This window comes from Megalops cyprinoides, chromosome 3, assembly GCF_013368585.1.
Source record: "Megalops cyprinoides isolate fMegCyp1 chromosome 3, fMegCyp1.pri, whole genome shotgun sequence".
In the NCBI taxonomy this organism is placed as follows: Eukaryota; Metazoa; Chordata; class Actinopteri; order Elopiformes; family Megalopidae; genus Megalops; species Megalops cyprinoides.
In genome coordinates this window covers 17,796,555-17,813,649 of record NC_050585.1, presented here as the reverse complement: position 1 = coordinate 17,813,649, position 17,095 = coordinate 17,796,555, and the positions used below count along the sequence as shown (strand labels likewise).

The 17,095-nt window shown below is 43.5% G+C and overlaps 1 protein-coding gene across 1 annotated transcript in view; it reads left to right on the top strand.

Moving 5' to 3' along the window:
* Window positions 1–379: 379 nt before the first annotated feature.
* LOC118775742 (mastermind-like protein 2) overlaps window positions 380–17,095 on the top strand; it is a 72,286-nt gene continuing 55,570 nt past the window's right edge. The window contains exon 1 of the mRNA XM_036525804.1: window positions 380–1,659. Coding sequence (XP_036381697.1) covers window positions 1,240–1,659 — 420 coding nt within the window. The 5' untranslated portion in view covers window positions 380–1,239. The remainder of the gene's footprint in view (window positions 1,660–17,095) is intronic.

Here is a 17,095-nt window from a genome sequence, read left to right as displayed (position 1 = left end):
CAGCGTTGTGTCCTTAGAATAAACAGCATGCGCACCTGGTGTTTCTTGACAACCGCATTTGAAGTTTCGTGTTCATTTATCAGTTGACTACTCCAGATAAATCTTTGTCCGTTTGGCCATTTGTTGGTCTGTTGTTTATTGCTTTAAATTCATATATTAGATTCATCAGAGCAGACTTGACACATACCAAGGAGCTTCATAGACCCAGACCATTTAAACTGGAATGGTTGTTGTCCGTAAACCTTATCGCTCTTAGTTTCCCCCCACTTCTCGTGTATTCGCTATCGCGGTGTAGTGTCCTTCGGATTCCACTAGAGCCTGCAAACGAACGCCTCTTCTCTCAATTTTCTCATGTTCGGGGGAAAATCAGATACAATGGGACTCTGTAATGTTCCGCAATCTCCGTGTGTTGAGGTGGTAGCGTTCGGCCGAACAGCTGACGGGGACAGCCCTCTAAAGGCAAGAGAAGAACTGGTTGTCGATTTAGCTCCACGAAACCTCGCATCTTGTAACAACATTCATTTTTTTTCCAGAGTGAAGGCATACGGATTCATCTCCACTGTCTAGGACAAGCGACGACTGGAAAGAAATGTAGAGACTATGCACTGAAAACCACTGGAAGTTTGTTGGATCGGTCACTCCGTGAACGGATTTTTGGTGGGATGTTATCAAGTTTGCGCCGAGACCGATGGAAATTTATTTAGACCAGCAGTGGAGAGGGTTTTACATGTAAAGTCTGAACACATGTTCTACAAATATTTATGAAGAATAGCACTGCACGGGTACTGCCGAAAATGTGCGTGGTCTCTGTGACATACTTAGGTGTATTGAGTAATCTGTATTTTTACCAAGCGTGTAGTTTTAGCGAATGCTGGTACTAGAGTACAAAGCAGCCAGTTTAAGACAATTCTGGACTGATGTATTCAGAATAAAGTATTTGAGATATTAGTCTGCATCATTTCAAAATTCGATATTGATTAGGCTACGTTTTTCATTGCATGTGAATAGGGAGGCTGCTGTTCGTGAACGCTTCGCTATAGCTACCGCGCGTGTAATAGCAGTTGCACAGGATGGATGTCAAAGTCCTCGTGATATACAATGTTGCTTATTTGTACATAAGATCATCCTTTATGTATTTATTTTGATAGTCTTTTTGCTATCCAGTTATAGACAACTTTTCTCCACATTCCTTTAAAACTCTTTAAAAAGCAAGGCAAAGATTACTCATAATAGCGGAAGATGGGAGATGCAGCTCTTCCACAACCAACGGCGGGTGGCTTTGTACCCATGTTAGGTGTTGGCATGGGGGGCTCTGTGCCCGGCACGGTCGCCGGGCAACTAGCGAGCACTAGAAGCTCTGCTGTCCCGCAGCTGCACAACGCTATAGTGGAACGTTTGCGAGCTCGAATCGAGCTGTGCAGAAGGCATCACTCGAGCTGCGAAAGCCGCTATCAGCGTGGCCAAGCGGAAACCTCGGACCGCGAGCACGAAAGCACGCTTCACCTCCTCAATATTGTGAACCAGGGACCAGGACACCGGAAAAACAAGGGCAACAAAAACACAGCTCAGCAACCCTCAGAGTACAACAGCAGGTTGAATGGGGAGCAAAAGCCCCCGAACAACGCTGGAGGGGAAACGAAGAATTCGACACGCATAGCGGTAAGTTGACTGAAGTTGTTCACTGTTTATTCCTGAGCAGTGGGCGGCTATTTCCTTTACCGAGGCGTGGATGCCAGTTGCAGCGTCTCGGTGACCTTATGACATCGCCGCCGCAACAATGTCGCTTCCGACAGAAACTGTAACTTTTGAAATTGCATCAGGTCACTGATTCCCTGCCGTCTGAGACATTTAATGAGTGAAATGTAGCTAGCGGTACAGTTAACCGTAGGTGGGTCTGTAGCACAGGGGGTTTTACTGTGTTCTTGATATCGTCGGGGTAGCCCCGGTGGAATGTTCGATGTTTCCACTTTGCTGAATCAGTTTCTCATAACCGATTTTGATCTGCACGCATTTGCGTCGTGTAAGTCAGTTATGCTCGAAGGGTTGCAAAACGCACGTACTAAGTAGCAGAATGTATGAAGTCATCATCCTTACATTTGTGAGAATGTGATCCTTGCATTTCATGGCTGCTGAATGCCTTAATAACTCCAAAATTCATTCTACCGCCATTTATCCTCCAGCGTTCTCTCCAGAGCAAGAGGGTGACAGAGTCCTATTTTTATACATCGAACCATCTTTTTGGGCCAACTTCTGTCTAATAGTGTGTTTTCTTCCATAGCTTTTAAGCTGCACCTGTTAGTAATCAAACAAAGGCATATGTTTACAACACCAACACTCTGACACTAAGGGTTTTAGAGAAATTAATTACACAAGCACGTCTTCTTAGTCTTTGAATTATATTTAGATTGATAAAGTCAGGCTTGTTTATTTATTCGGTAATGGATGTTATGATTTTATATTATGTTTTTTTTCCACTATGCTTACTTAACCTGCTTCTTTTGTCTTAAAGATTTAGTTTGGTAACATATCTGCGATAAGTATATGCAGTAGTAACAGGTGCTTTGCTTGTTTTCGTCCGAACAATTTTGCTGCACTATTTACTTGACACAGCTTCTAAATTTAGTAATATGCTGAACACCGTTCCTGCTATGTACTAATAAAATATGTCATGACCTTAAGTCATTTCGCATAGGTATATTGAGTGGCTGATGAGTTTTGTCAGTTAAACTGTAGAGAACACTTCACACTTCGTTCTGAGCCAGTATTCACGTTTTCTTAAAGAAAATAACCAGAGTAGCATGGCAACTTTGCAAGTGTTTCGTGCGCATGGCAAACGGCTATGAGATATGGACGGTAAAGTGATATTTCCCGTAACAGAGCCCCCGCAGATTAGCACGAGCTGCCGTGAGCTTTCCCATGGCTTTCTAATGACCCTTCCAAGGGCTCCCTTATACGACAGTTGTTTCACTAAACGCGTATTTACATACTGATAAGAAACATATGTTCTGCTGCTCCAGCAATCATCCCCGACTCCACGTGCAGGAGTAAAAAGTGGTAAGAACTCGGCGGGTCACCGTGTGCGATTCTCGTGCTTTTTTAAAATCCACAATCACACACACTGCACGCCACTTACTGTAGCTGGAGCAATTCCAACTGTGCATTTGTTTGAACATTACTGTTTGTTTGAACGTTACTGTCGGGGCTTTGCACGATCCTGTCTACTAGAAATCAAATGATTTGCTATGTCAAGAGAAAGTCCCACTTTATGCCACTTGAACAGTGTGCACTTAGCTGCCTGGTTTTCTTCCTGTCCCGCCAATGTAAAATAAGATACTGCACTATTATATTCAGGCATATTCAAAGAAAATGGAGCAAACCAGATGAGTCTGGAGTATGTGTACAAGTATATTTGTGTGATCTAAAAGCTATCCTCATATATGCTGGAACTGAACTATATGATGGCAAAACTTGAAGGCCTAAATTCGTATCCAGGGAAAATTTCAGAGTGGCTGAACATGCACCTGGTATGTTACCAGAACCAAGCCTGGGAACCTGAGAAAGCCAGTTGCAGCTCATCTGGTTTCAATTTAGACAGCTTTTTGTTCCCCGCTGCACAGAGACTTAACCAAGGGCTTGAAAGCTGTAGCTGTTTCCGGATCATTTTATAATCTGCATTAACAACATGATATCCATTATTGCAAACATGGAGCATGCATAGTGACAGAACTACAAGAGTTAATGTCAAAGAAACATTTTTTAATTATAAATGCTGCATTGTAAAAGCATCTAATTTTCATTTCAAAATTCACAATTGGAGGATGGCACTCTTTCAAAAACATTCTGTTGTAGTGCCCGTGAAGAGTGATGAATAACTCACAAATGATCCCAGACTGGTGGCAATTGGTGAATTGCCAACTGAACCATTTGGGGGGGGGGTTGACCTATGAGGGAAATTTTAGACAGGCTGCCATTTGTGATCTTCATAGAACTAATGTGGCAGTACAGCGTTCGGCAACCAAAGTAAAAGTAGGCAAGATCCCGTGAGGTTTGTCACTTAATGTCCTGTTTTATTTGCAAGGATTCAAGCTTAGATAATGAAATTCTTATTTAAATTCACCAGTATTCACCAAATAAATGCTGGCCACTGTCAAGGCTTCTTGCGCAGGCACAGGCGTGTTTGGAAGGGCCATGCGCAGTGAGGCACTTCATGAAATCCGCATTTTAATCTAAACAACAACCTGGAGTGGAAGGTGTGAAGGCCGTATAGATGAAAGAGGGCTATTCATCGATGACATTTTCAGTGAAGTGAAAAAAAGAGCTATGCTGTGTATATGAGGAGTACTGGGGCAAGAGTAGCTTTGAACAGTAAGACCCGATCCTGTTTGCTTAGTGGACGTGTACGGTGGCATTCATCCGTGTGCTATGATGTGCAGGTTCGTTAAGGCTGACAATCACTGTCCTGGCAGAATAGCTCGCTTAGGAGGCGCAGCAGCTGAACAAAACCAGGCAAAGATGTGGGTGGTGCAGTTTACAGCTGAACACCAACTAGGACAAGTCTTACCAACACCATCCGTTATGTAGGCTTTTCAAAGTTAACTGCTAGGATTTGAGGTGACCTCTGACTCACCCTCTCAGAAGCCCCCCCCCCCCCCCACTTATTTCTACAAAACACTGATTCATGACGAGGGGAGCCACGGAAGCTCTCTGTCCCTCTTCTAGCGTTTTTGTAAACTCAGGGATAATGTGTGTCTGTGTCTGTTTGGTGGAAGTGGTCACAGAGAAGTACACACTACCAACTGATACCTCAATTTGCTCCCAGCGCACAGCATTTGAATAGATAAATACTGCATACCACTACACTGGAGACTTAATAGATCAGAAATGCCTCTGCTGAATCATTAGTGTCAGTGAGTATCTTTGCTCTGATACAGGTATGTAAACCAGTCTAAAGTCAAATTTCTCTGTCTGCCTCTCTGTCCTCCCATGACTCTACAAAACAGTTTTGTAGCTTTGAAAAGGATGAGAGCAGTGGCAATGCAGTGAATGATTCAGTTGATCATAAACCCATCAATCAAACTATAGGCCATGCTGATCTGGGTCACTGTCAGATGAATTGGGTTTGGTAATGGATGGTTACCTTCATTGAAAAAAGACACTCTTTAATATCTTAAAATGTTATATTTTAATACTTCACTTAATGTAAAAGATTTTTTCTCATTTACAAGGATGTATTGGAGACCAAATAATGGAAGCAGAAACACAGCCAGTAATCTAAAAGCTTGGTGTGACCACGTGCACGCAACCGCTGATGTTTGGAGTTCCATATTCTAGTTGTCCTGTGCTAATATCAGAGATTCAGACATGAGTCAGACATTTAGTTGGAGAGACACTTTTTCTGTAGAACCATTTGAAGCAGGAGGCCTACCCAAGTGTTTAGAACCACTGGATACGTTTCCTGACTGTGTTTACGAAAGCCAAACAGACCTTGGAAATGCAATTGTTGGGCGTCTAGTCATGATGACAACCTTTGTGCGCAAGCATGGCTGGGTTATTTCCTAATCTGCTGTAGTGACAGATATGGGAATCCCGCGCCTCAGCACTGCACCCCCCCCCAGGAACTCTCTCCCTGTTTGTTTGCAGATTTAAATCCTGATGGAAAGATGAAGCCGAGATATGAGCCAGTGCTGAGGAATGAGCCGAAAGCAGTTTTAATTATGAGGCCTGTCTCCCTTAATCATGCCCGTGCGACAGCGCGTCTGTGCCGTGTGGCAAGGGCATATCAACCTGTTTGCACGCATATCTGCTTTTGTCTCAGGGATTAAAAAGCACCCGGGGTGGTTCTGTGAGAACATCCATTCCAGTGAAGGTGTTTGCAAGGACTTCCAAAACGTTTTAGAGCAGGCATTGTTATGAGCAGTGGCAAATCCACTTAAATACTTCCCCTGTGGTTTGTGTACAAATGCTTGTGAATCTTTTCCACAGAAAACTCATTAATATGAAGAATACGCATGTCAACAATCCATAGTTTTTCAAGGAACATTTCTAAGTAGACTACAAAAGTACATATTTCAATATTGCAGCATTAATCCTGACAATTTTCATGTATCGAGGGAAAATACCTGCACTTCCAACAAGACAAGCATTTTGCTTTGCTGTCTCATTTTCCTATTTTCTTGCAATTCAACAAATTGATGTATTTGTGTGTTTATTTAATGGTCTTAACAGCTTATTTATACAATATATTTGTATTCTGGGTAAAGTGTGTCCTTTCCCATAAAGGACAGTGGCCATATTCAATCGCTTCCCCTTCTGCTTATACTTTGACCTTATTGACAGAAACCTGTAGCTGCTATCTCCCCTATTTACCGTTTAACTCACTGTCGTATTTTTGAAGGGCGAACCCTTTTAACGACTTGTGTGCAGAAACAGAGCGAATCGAAGGGGACAGACATACGTCCCGGTGTTCTCTTGTCTCTTAAATCATAGGACTCAAAGCTGCAGGTAGCCTGATCTTCGCCATGCTCTGCTTTTGATAGGCCTACGGAATAATTAGTCCAGGTCCGCAGGGGCCACCCACAATGCAATGCAGGGCTGCGCCTAACCGAGGAAATCGGGCTTGATCCGGGGGAATTGTTTGCTCTGCGGATTGCTCCCGTATTGTCATGGAAAAGCGGCAAATTCGCGGCGCCTGTTTATTCTCGGGCCTCGCGCCAGATTACTCGAGCTCGCTTTAACAGCTCAGTGGCAGAACGAAAGCTGCACTTGGTGTAATGGTTGTAATTTAATCCAGCGCAGGGACAGTGGGGTTTTATATATTGTAAAGAGACTTACTTATGGAGGGAGATTTGGCATGGCGTTAATGCATTTCTCTCTTTACAGTTCAGAGACAGTAATGCATGAGGGAAAATGAAGTTCAATCTCAATACTCAGGGACTGGGATCTGTAACCAGGAGGTTGCTGGGTTGAGTCCCAGGTGGGACACTGTTGTTGTATTCAGGGTATTCAACGTGAATGCTGAACACAGCCCAAACAATACAGTAAATATCAAGCTCTATAGATTTTGAACAAAATGTAAGATCAAAATCACCCTGGACAAGGTCTAATATAGCAATACATTAAATGGAAAACTGGTTTTATAATACGCAAGAAGTCAGGGCTTTGTTTAATTTGAGGAAGAACCTTATCATTACATTAGTTATTGCATGGTAGATACCCTCTCGCAGGGTAATTTGCATAACTTAAATTTTCCCATACTATCCATCCATGCATCTGCATATGCACTGAGGTAATAGCCCCGTCTGTGACCGTCATGCAACCTTAGGCAATACACAGCACCACCCCAGACTGCATGCTACCACACCAGACTCCCCTCAGGAAGCACAATGTTAAGAGTCAAGCCTAATGCCAATGTTTTACTCTTTGTAACTGTCTGTGTAGTGCAGTCAAACCTGCTGCATTTTCTCACAGTTCATCTTCAGACTTTGTATAGATAATGACTGCTCACATTCTTTAGCATATAATTAAACATGTTACTTTGCACAAGGTGTTCACAATTGTTATGGTGGTGCTGAAGGCATCATCCAGTGTAGTCCCTGCTGGCACATTTAAAATGTGATGTTTAAAGAAATGGATGGGTCAATGTTTTCAGTCCACAAAATGCCAATTTGTCATTCCATACATTAGACTGTCATTTAAAGTGAGCATACTGGTGGCTGCTCTATACCAGGTTAGGTACAAAAAAAAAAACATAAACTCACTGGGAAATATGGGTTTTCCATCCCCTGCCAAGATTACTATATACAAATGTTACTTTGCATATATGAGAATTTGCGAACAACAAGCTGAAAACCATATCAGGTTCCTCACATACTGTAGCTATCAATCATTCAAAGACACAAAAGCTTCAATCTGTAGATGTAACAATGCTGTGTGTAAGTGTATCTCTGATGAAACAGAACAAGCCTGATTCATCTGTGTCTGGTTTCCTACACTGCTGTCTTTGTAAGCACCCCCACTCCCCTCCCACACACACACACACACACACACACACAAACACACACACACACACACATCTTAGCAAACAGCTCATGTATTATTCAGCCTACTTAAAAGTTCCTGCGAGGCCTTCGAGCTTTACTGAGCATGGAAAGGGCTTTGCCGCGCACAGCTCCTCCTCGGGTTTCGCGGTAGGGCGTAAAATCAGAAGATGGGAAGCAGAAGGCTGGGGAGAGAAGCAGGCCCTAGGCTGTCCTGTGGTCAGGGTGGTGTGTGCTCAGCCTGGAATACCAGCCATCGTTTGAATGCCTCTAAGTCTCCTAAAGACCTCAGGTTGTAGCGGATCATTGTTGCCTGTCTCAGAACTCAAATAGTGAAAATGTCAGCCCTGGAGAGCTGTATTACCAAGCAGGGATCATCTAATAAGAGGTTTATGTCATAATTAATTGTAACAGTGGATGAAGGAACACTGATTCCTATGCACCAGAGACAAGTGTGGACATACGCACCATTAACAATATGTCCTGAAGTTTGGGGTAGGTAACCAATTAAGGTGTGATTGCACTTCACTCCACTGTCCTGTTACTGCATCTGTCCTTGTAGCTCAGCTTCAGTGACAGGAGGTGGAGGAACTGATGTCTAGCATGTAAATTCAAGCCTGTATTAGCTATGGTATGGTCAAATATTAAAGGACGAAAAATACTTCTCACTTTCAATCTTTTTTTTTTTTGCTCATTAAGCAACAGCAGTGTTTAAAACATGCCTTTCAGGGCTGGAAAAAAAGACAGCCCCTTCTCAATGAAGCGAAAAAAGCCACATGCTGGACAATGCAGGAGTCAGGAACATGCGTTTGTTTTGGTGTTCTTTTCTTATTCTTCAATGTGGTAATCTTTTTTTAAGCAATGGACTGAACAATGGTGAGCCCAAAAACAAAATGTTCTACCTGAGAATGAGATGGATTTTCTGTTCGCTTCTTCAAATCCCTGATGTTTTTTTCTTTTTTTTTTATCAATATTGCAACAAAGTGTACGTTTTTGAAGTGATGTATATCTGAAAATAAATAACACATGCAGTTTTCGCAGTTGTTTACTGTATGACCCTCACTTCAAGAGAGCATTAATTGTTGTTCTGATCGTACATGACTGATATTTGAAGACAATATGTGATCATAATCGTTTTTAAGGAGCATCTGCAGCGCTGGGAAAAAACATGTGTGGACATGGGGTTTAGTAATGTGCAGCCAGTGTGGTATTTTGTTGTGGATTTGCTTTACAGCTCCACATTATTTCTGTATTTTGTGTCAGGCACATTGGCGCTGACATATTGGTGCCTTTTTATGTAAATACCAGGAGAGCAAAATAAACCGCTGTTGGCTTTCATGGTTGACAGGTTTGCTGACAGATTCCTCATATCAAACCGAGACAAGCTACAGACATCGCTGCGTGAATACATTTCTTTCTCTTTTTTTTCGCCGGTTGCATATTTCCACCGAAGGCCTTCTCGTCGTCAGCCAGTCAGAGACGATGACAGTCATTACGTCAAGTAGCAGTCGAGACAATGGCCCTCAGCTGGGAAACTATGAGATGGAAGCAATAAAGAAAGCCGTGAGATGGAGGCAATAAACGGAAAGGCTGAGAGCTGTCGCTTAAACCCGCAGAAAACATTTAAATATTTTATAAGCGGTGAAATCACACTTGTCATTTCGCCAGGCCGTAAAATGGATTGCAGCATTGGGCACGGACAGTCTCGCATATATAACCATCTTCTAATCTGCAGATCATTGATAATCCGAGTAATAAAGGAGGAGATATTACTACAGCCTGTCAGGAACAAACTGCTCTTATTTCTCTGCTCTCCTTATCACGCCGTCAGGTGAGAGAGTAGTGAAAGCAAAGTGGCCAAAGCCGGGCTCCCGCTCTCGTGGAACACCACCATGGGCTTGAATGATGAAATGCAATGATGCATTGTGTCGATTTGGGAGGACCGTCTGATCAATGATCTTGGCAATAGTGAGCCTTTGCGGCTGCGACACTGCTCCTTGTGCTGTTGACACTAAACGCGGTCGTTGCGTTTGACCCTTTACAATTCTGACCCTTTGATGTTCTCAGTGCAGCTGACCCTTTGCGGTCGTGTTGCTCTTGGAGCCTGGCAGCTGCGAACCTGTATCTTGGTCAGTGAAATTGAACCTTTATGCTCAGAGGCACAGAGGAGTTTTAAATTTTCTGAGTAGTTCCTTAGACCAAATGCTGTGGGAGAATGTGGGTGAATGTGAGACTTAAATATGGGACACGCTACCAAAACTGTTCTGCTTCAGTTTGAGAGCAGAGGTAGTTTTGCCAAATCCTGTGTGAGAATGTTTTAGCCTTCAAACTCTTTGCACTGAACTGTTTGACAAAAGTTGATTTTCAAAGTATCCATTCAAGGGGAAATGTGGTTGATAAAAAAGCACAGTCCTTCTGTTCATGGCATCATAATCGCAATCCAGCGAAATATTTGTATTATACCTTGCATTTAAAGCTGTTTGGACCTCACGCTTTTAGATAAGTAGGTATGAACACACAGTTTCCATTTGTTCTCAGAGTAAATACCAGTACATTCACTAATCTTATGGATAAGATAAGTGCAGTTCATTTCATTTAAAGGCAATCAGACAGATAATTGAAATGCCGCTAATGTAACAACAATGACTACAAATCCCTATCACAGTAGTTTCCAGACACTCATTTGCTGCAGTGATCAAAAGTGAATATGAATGAAATGTGAATAATGAACTGTTGAGTCATGTAAAATATGTGGATTCAACATGCTACCTGAAAGTTTTTTAGTTTTTTTAGTCTTTTTTATTGTCATTTAACAGACACTCTTTTCCAGAGAAACTTACATAGGTTACAGTTTTTTACATGTTATCTGTTTATACAGCTGGACATTTATTGGGGCAATTGTGGGTTAAGTACCTTGCCCAAGGTTACAATGGTAGTGCCTCAACAGGGAACTGAACCAACAACCTTTTGGTTACAAGCCCTGCTCCTTACCACCATGCTACACTGCCACCCCGGTATTTTTCCATCTCTCACCGCTTTGGACGCATCTTTTCTGATTGTACCCATGTGTTAGAGACAGCGATCTGACGGGAATGGCGTTCCCTCGCAGTTGGAGGGGGTGTGGAGCGGTAAGCAGGTGCTGGAGTTTGTGAAGGACGGAGCACAGCAGACACATTCCTCAGGCTCGGGTGTAGTTGAGTGTGCGCTGCCAAGGTGCTCCGTGCTTACAGAACGGGATGTTGCGAAAGAATTCTGGCTCAAACTCAGGCTTGCATAGGGCTTCAAACCCAAACAGCGCTCAGATATTTTCCACCGTCTCTGTGTTTTAAGGGTGTGTGTCACACCGTCTCAAGGGGCGGTTTTATCGACAAGCCCTCCCCTCAGAGCACACAGAGAAGGCTTAATCGGCTTGCAGAATCATGTAGATTCAGAGTGCAGAGAGGCCCTTTTATTTAGCGGGTGCAGTGGGAATTGTGGGTAATGAAAAAATCTCAGGCCATTGACAGTTGAGAAGGTGCGACAGAGGCTGATGAAATCGCAATTCAAACTTTACGTCATCGACAGTTTTTTGACCATCGTGCTAAGCCTTGGGGGGTTGGGGGGTGGAGTGGTGAGCACAGCTGTGTGTTCGGCGCATACCACGCCACTTGTAAATGGTTTGAAGTTTGTAAACGGCTGGCCCTAAGGCAGAATGGATGTGCAGGTCTTATCCTTTAATCTTCCCGAAGAGGTGAAATTGCAGCATAGACAGAAAAAAAGCATCAAACAATCTACCCTTTGAGTGCCCCCTTCCACCTCAGCTCTGTTATTTCTATTCCAGATGGATGTGTTTTTATTTTCTCACAGTGATTACCCCATTAATACAGATTATGTCTGTATTCTGTTAAATGTGTTGTATGTGCTTATGTTAATCTGACAGATTCAGCAGCATGTAAGAATCTATAGTGCTCAGTGCACATGGTGATCTCAGCAAAGATGATCAGGAATACTGGTGCTGCAGTGAAAAGGGACTTGTTTTGTGCTTCCAGTTACAGCTTAGTTGTAAAAAAATAAAAAAATCAAACACTTTTGAATGCTACATGGAAAAAATAAATTGTTTTGTTGCTAGTAAGGTGGTGCAAACAAGGCCAGGGTTTTTTAATCTGAGAAAAAGGGTTTTACTGAGTGAGGGAGGCTGGGAGGACGGGGGTAAAGATTTCCATTCATGCTTGATGTGATTTCTCTCAGAGACTTGCTTGAGTTAGGCAGCTTTGGAAGTCTGTCAGGTTTTTCCTGAATGGTTGAAATGGGAGGGGAGAGAGAGAGTGTGAGAGAGAGAGAGACAGAAAGAGAGGGAGAAAGAGTGTGAGAGAGGTTGAGAGTGAGAGTGAGAGAGAGAGCATGTAAGAGAGAGACTGAGTATGCGTAAGAGAGAGAGACCTTGTGTGAGGGAGTTAGAGAGAGACTGTGTGTGGGAGGGAGTGTGAGAGAGAACATGTATGAGAGAGAGAGTGTGTGAGAGAGGTAGAGAGTGGGAGACAGAGAGAAAGAGGGAGACAGAGAGAGACTGAACGTGTGATACAGAGAGAAAGAGGGAGAGTGTGTGTAGAGGGGGGGTGTATGGGGTGAAGGAGAGAGAGAGAGAAAGAGAGAGAGAGAGAGACAGAGAGAAAGAGAGGAGGGAAGGGTGGTTGGCCTCAGCGTCTTTAAACGAGCACTGTGCTTTGTCAGCCTCACCTGAAACCAGACCCTTGTGGGAACTTGAACGCTCAGGTAGGTGTGTGCTGAGCGTGGAGGAGGCGGGCCAGGGCCTGAGATGTGAAAAGTGCTTTACTCAACTAATGGTAAAAGCAGTACAATTCAGTCCCTGTCTTCTTGACTTGAACACACACACACACACACACAAACACACACACACACACACACACACACACACACACACACACACACACACACACACACACACACACACATATACACACACTACCTTCCCCACCCTGACCATGGGAACTGATATCTGCTGATCTATGACCGACATTGTTTCCCCATCATACTACTCAAGGGTGACAGCTGAGGGTAGCAGCGAGTTGCGAAACTGTCATCCATTCCCCTCACAACTCAGCACAAACATGTTTGACAGTATAATATAAACTCCTGCCACTGGGAGGTGGGAGACGGGGGGAAACAGACAGGAGGTCTAGTTAAGTCACAGACATAAAAAAGAGCATGATGTGAAGACATAAGCGGATGTGAATATCGTATGCAATCTCTAGCCTAACGCAGGTATTCTGTTGGAGAGGATACTGCTGTGTGCAAACCATAGCTTAGTGTACATATTCCACTGCAGAAGACACTACTGGGTGCAAGCTGCAGCCTAGCACTCATGTTCACCTGGAGATGACACTGTTGTGTGCCAGCCGTAGCCTAGTGCATGTATTCCACTTGCGAGCACCCTAGGCTCTTCTGAGGGTGTGGCCACTCTGGCATCCTACTCTGTTTATGTGTTTATGTAGCTTCCGAACACTGATAGCGTCTGACCACACAGCTTTGCGGTGTTTCTTACTTCTTCGGAGGTGCAGGACAGGTTGCAGCAGGGCTGAATTTACACTGATCGCCCTCTGTATTTCCATTGGTGGAGCAGCCCCTTCTCTGATAGCACTTCCAGCAAGCACTATGTCTGACAGGAGTGCAGGATGCGACTGTACGGCGAAGCTGTCCGCGGAGCCGCGGGGACTCAGCAAGGGGCGGCAGAGGGGTCCCGGGGCAGGCAGATTTATTAGAGGGGTTTCAAAAGGGCCAGACACCCTGGGGTTAGAGCCCCGGCCCGGAAATGAAAAGAGCGGGCTGGCCTTGGAATGTGGGGTCAGATCAGGAGGGCGCTCGGGCGGATCAGAGCTGGGGCGCATTTGCAGTGTGGCTTGGGATCTTTCTTAGGGATTGCCTGGTCCGCCACAATGCACCGCAATCCCAGACCCCTCCTTCACTGGTCTTCCACCCCCCTGTCCCCATACACACATACACACACACACACACACACACACACCCGCACCGTGCTCGCACGCTGTCATACTCACAAAACTCTTTTCTGAAGTCAGCAATGTACTGCAGCTGAACTTGTAATCTCATAGGTGAACATTGTCTCTGTTTTGTTTATTTCACAGTATGTGTCCTTGACAAAACAAAACACCAAAAGGAGTAAACGGCAAAACAGCTCTCCGCAAGCACTTGCAGTCCTAGTGAAAAATAACTGTTCTTGTGGCCTGACCAAAGCAAATGGTCAAAAGGACCATGTTGATTTGATCCATCCAAAAAAAAAAAAAACAGTGAAATGCTTTAAAACTCCACATTTCACATTGTGGTAACAGTGCAAAAATACAGTTTTGGTTCGTATTTATAACAGAGAATAGACCAACTGAATCTCTACACATTAGGCTGAAGATTCATAAATGCTGAGAGAAACGTCTTTCAGACGTTTCAAGGGAAGTGTGTGTGAATTGGTCTGTTCAGCTGCATTTCCTATACATGTTTGCCTACTCTTAAAACGGTGATGCCCCCTCTACGAAAACGCAACATCAGGTGAACAGCAGACCTCAGAGTTTGGGTACCAGTCATCCACCTGAGGCCCCGACGGGGGACTGTAAGGAGAGTCATCGTCTGATGCAACCCCACACCCTCCACAACCCAATTCTCTGCTGTTTACACCGCATGTTACCCTCGAGCATCCACACTCAGAACACAGCGTGACCATCCACTTCCAATTCACAGTCATCTTCTCAGTTAAACGGAGCATGGCAGCACTGACTATCAGCTGTTTACTCACACAGGGATATGTAAACTAGCAGCCTTGCTATCCAAGGCCAGGAAAAGAGCGCTGAGAGAGAGAGAGCGAGAACAAGAGAGAGGAGGGGGGCCCAGGCCTGTGTTTTTCCACCATAGTGTCCACAAGGCCTCTCTCAGAGCCTGCAGTTGAATTTACTCTGTGCAGGTCTAATTGTTCTGGATTTGTCCGAGTCCCTCTGTGCCACTTCCAAACACTGGCACATTGTTGCTGGGCTGCTTCTCCCCCTGTGAGCACAAATTTACTGGTGAGGTAAAAAGAAAAAAAGAAGAGAAAGATGAACTTGTCTTCCTGAAAGGAGGATAGAAGGAGAGGTGATTGTGGCTGGGAGTTGTATGTTATTTTTTGGCAGTTTTATGCTTTTTGGTCTGGATATGCTCTCAGGATAATTTGCATTTGTTCCTTCCTTATCTTGCACCCTCAAACCCTGAGATGAAGAGGTTAGACTCATGAAACATTTACTGTCTCCCTGTTTACAGCTGTTATTGTTTCCAACCAAGGAAAACAACATAATGAAGTTGTGACTGTCTCATTAATCTTTCATGCTGTCTGGCCTACATGGAAAATAGCTTGTAAGCAGACAGAAATCCTCCTTTATGTGTTATGTACCAGTGTGTTTTAACGTTAGACGTTTAGTTCAATTTTTATAAATTCTAAGTAAATACTGTTTAATAATTTATCAATATGGAGTTTCCATTAAAATTCATTTAGACTACAGTCTTAGGGGCAGCTTAGACTGATTTCTGGAAAGCTATCAGTAGCTGCCCTTATAGTTATGTACATCTAGTTGTAGCTTGAAATAAATCAAGTCTTCTGGAAAAGGTCAGTAAACATTTCAAAATGAATCCTAAGATTCATTTCTTGGATGCTGGAAGATCTCTACAATTAAATGGTGTTCTTGAAAATGCATAGTCCTTCCAAAACACTTTCCCTGGGTTTTAATTTCTCATAGACAACCCTAGGTAACTTATAACACTTTATAACTTATAACACATCTACAGTTTATTTGTATTTCTTCCACGTATAGGCCTATATAAAAACAGCACTTTCTTCATATGAAAGATAGGAAACCATAGTATTTGAAATGCATAATGTTATGGACATGAAAGCACTTTGATGCCAGTAACCGATATGTAAAACGACAGGGAATTCAAAGCCGTTAGTGTGACTGTATCATAGTTCAGATTCTCATGTTGCACAAGTCCATGATGTCAGAGATGAGCAACAGTGTGCATGCTCCAGGGTTTACTTTGTGTGGGAGGGCTCGCGGAACAGACAGGGCTGAAGTCTTACGATTTGCATCCTGATCAAAATGAAGAAGAGGCCGATCTGTCAGTGTGCGTCTGAAGCAATCATCAGAAAGCCTGAAAGAGCCCATCAGCCCTTCCCAATGCGTGTAGGATTCCCACAAAAAAAACGGGTCTGAAAGTTGCTGGCCTCTGCAGTTTGACTCTTCTATGTTCTACAGAACATAGACCCACCAACAAACTTGAGCTGACCGCTGCATCTCACAAAAAACAGGCTCTGAAGATTCAAGCCCCTTCCCCCACCTACTCCTTCTCCCCACTTCCCAGCCAAGTAAAGGAACAGGGTGTTCTGCATTGCCCTTAGTATCCATGCCACGGTACCAGTCCTATTAACTGCTTCCTGGCCCTCGAACATCGAATCCCACTGCGTATGAGGCCCAGGCTTTAGATGAGTCCTACTTGCTCATTTCAGATACAGGACTGCTTATTGGAAAGCTCTTGGCTCTGAGGTGCTGCATAGGTTTCACCGGGAGCATTGACCGGATCTTGGCAACAGGAGTGTTTGTGCTGCAGAACCACAGAGTCAGTGCAGCTGAACTCCCAGTGCCCAGGACAGGTCTAAATAATAATAATATTATTATTAATAATAATAATAATAACAATAATAATAATAATAATAAAGCACATATATTTTTATGTGCATATGTTTTTAAAAAGTTTTTTTAATACATATGAAATATGGGTTACTGAAATGAGGAACGCTACCTGCTCACTGTCACTTTCACAGCAAGATGCTGTAGAGGAAATATCTGAGGCCAAGCAATGTGCCCTGTCCACAGTAAAATTACACACATATTATAGGTTTCATCACTCACTTACTTGATTTTAATTCTTCAGTCATGCTTCTTTTTATAAAGATTGCAGCCTTACTGTTACCTTTTTGTCATGCTGTGTCCATTATTATTTTTTTGTATTATTATTATTATTATTATTAT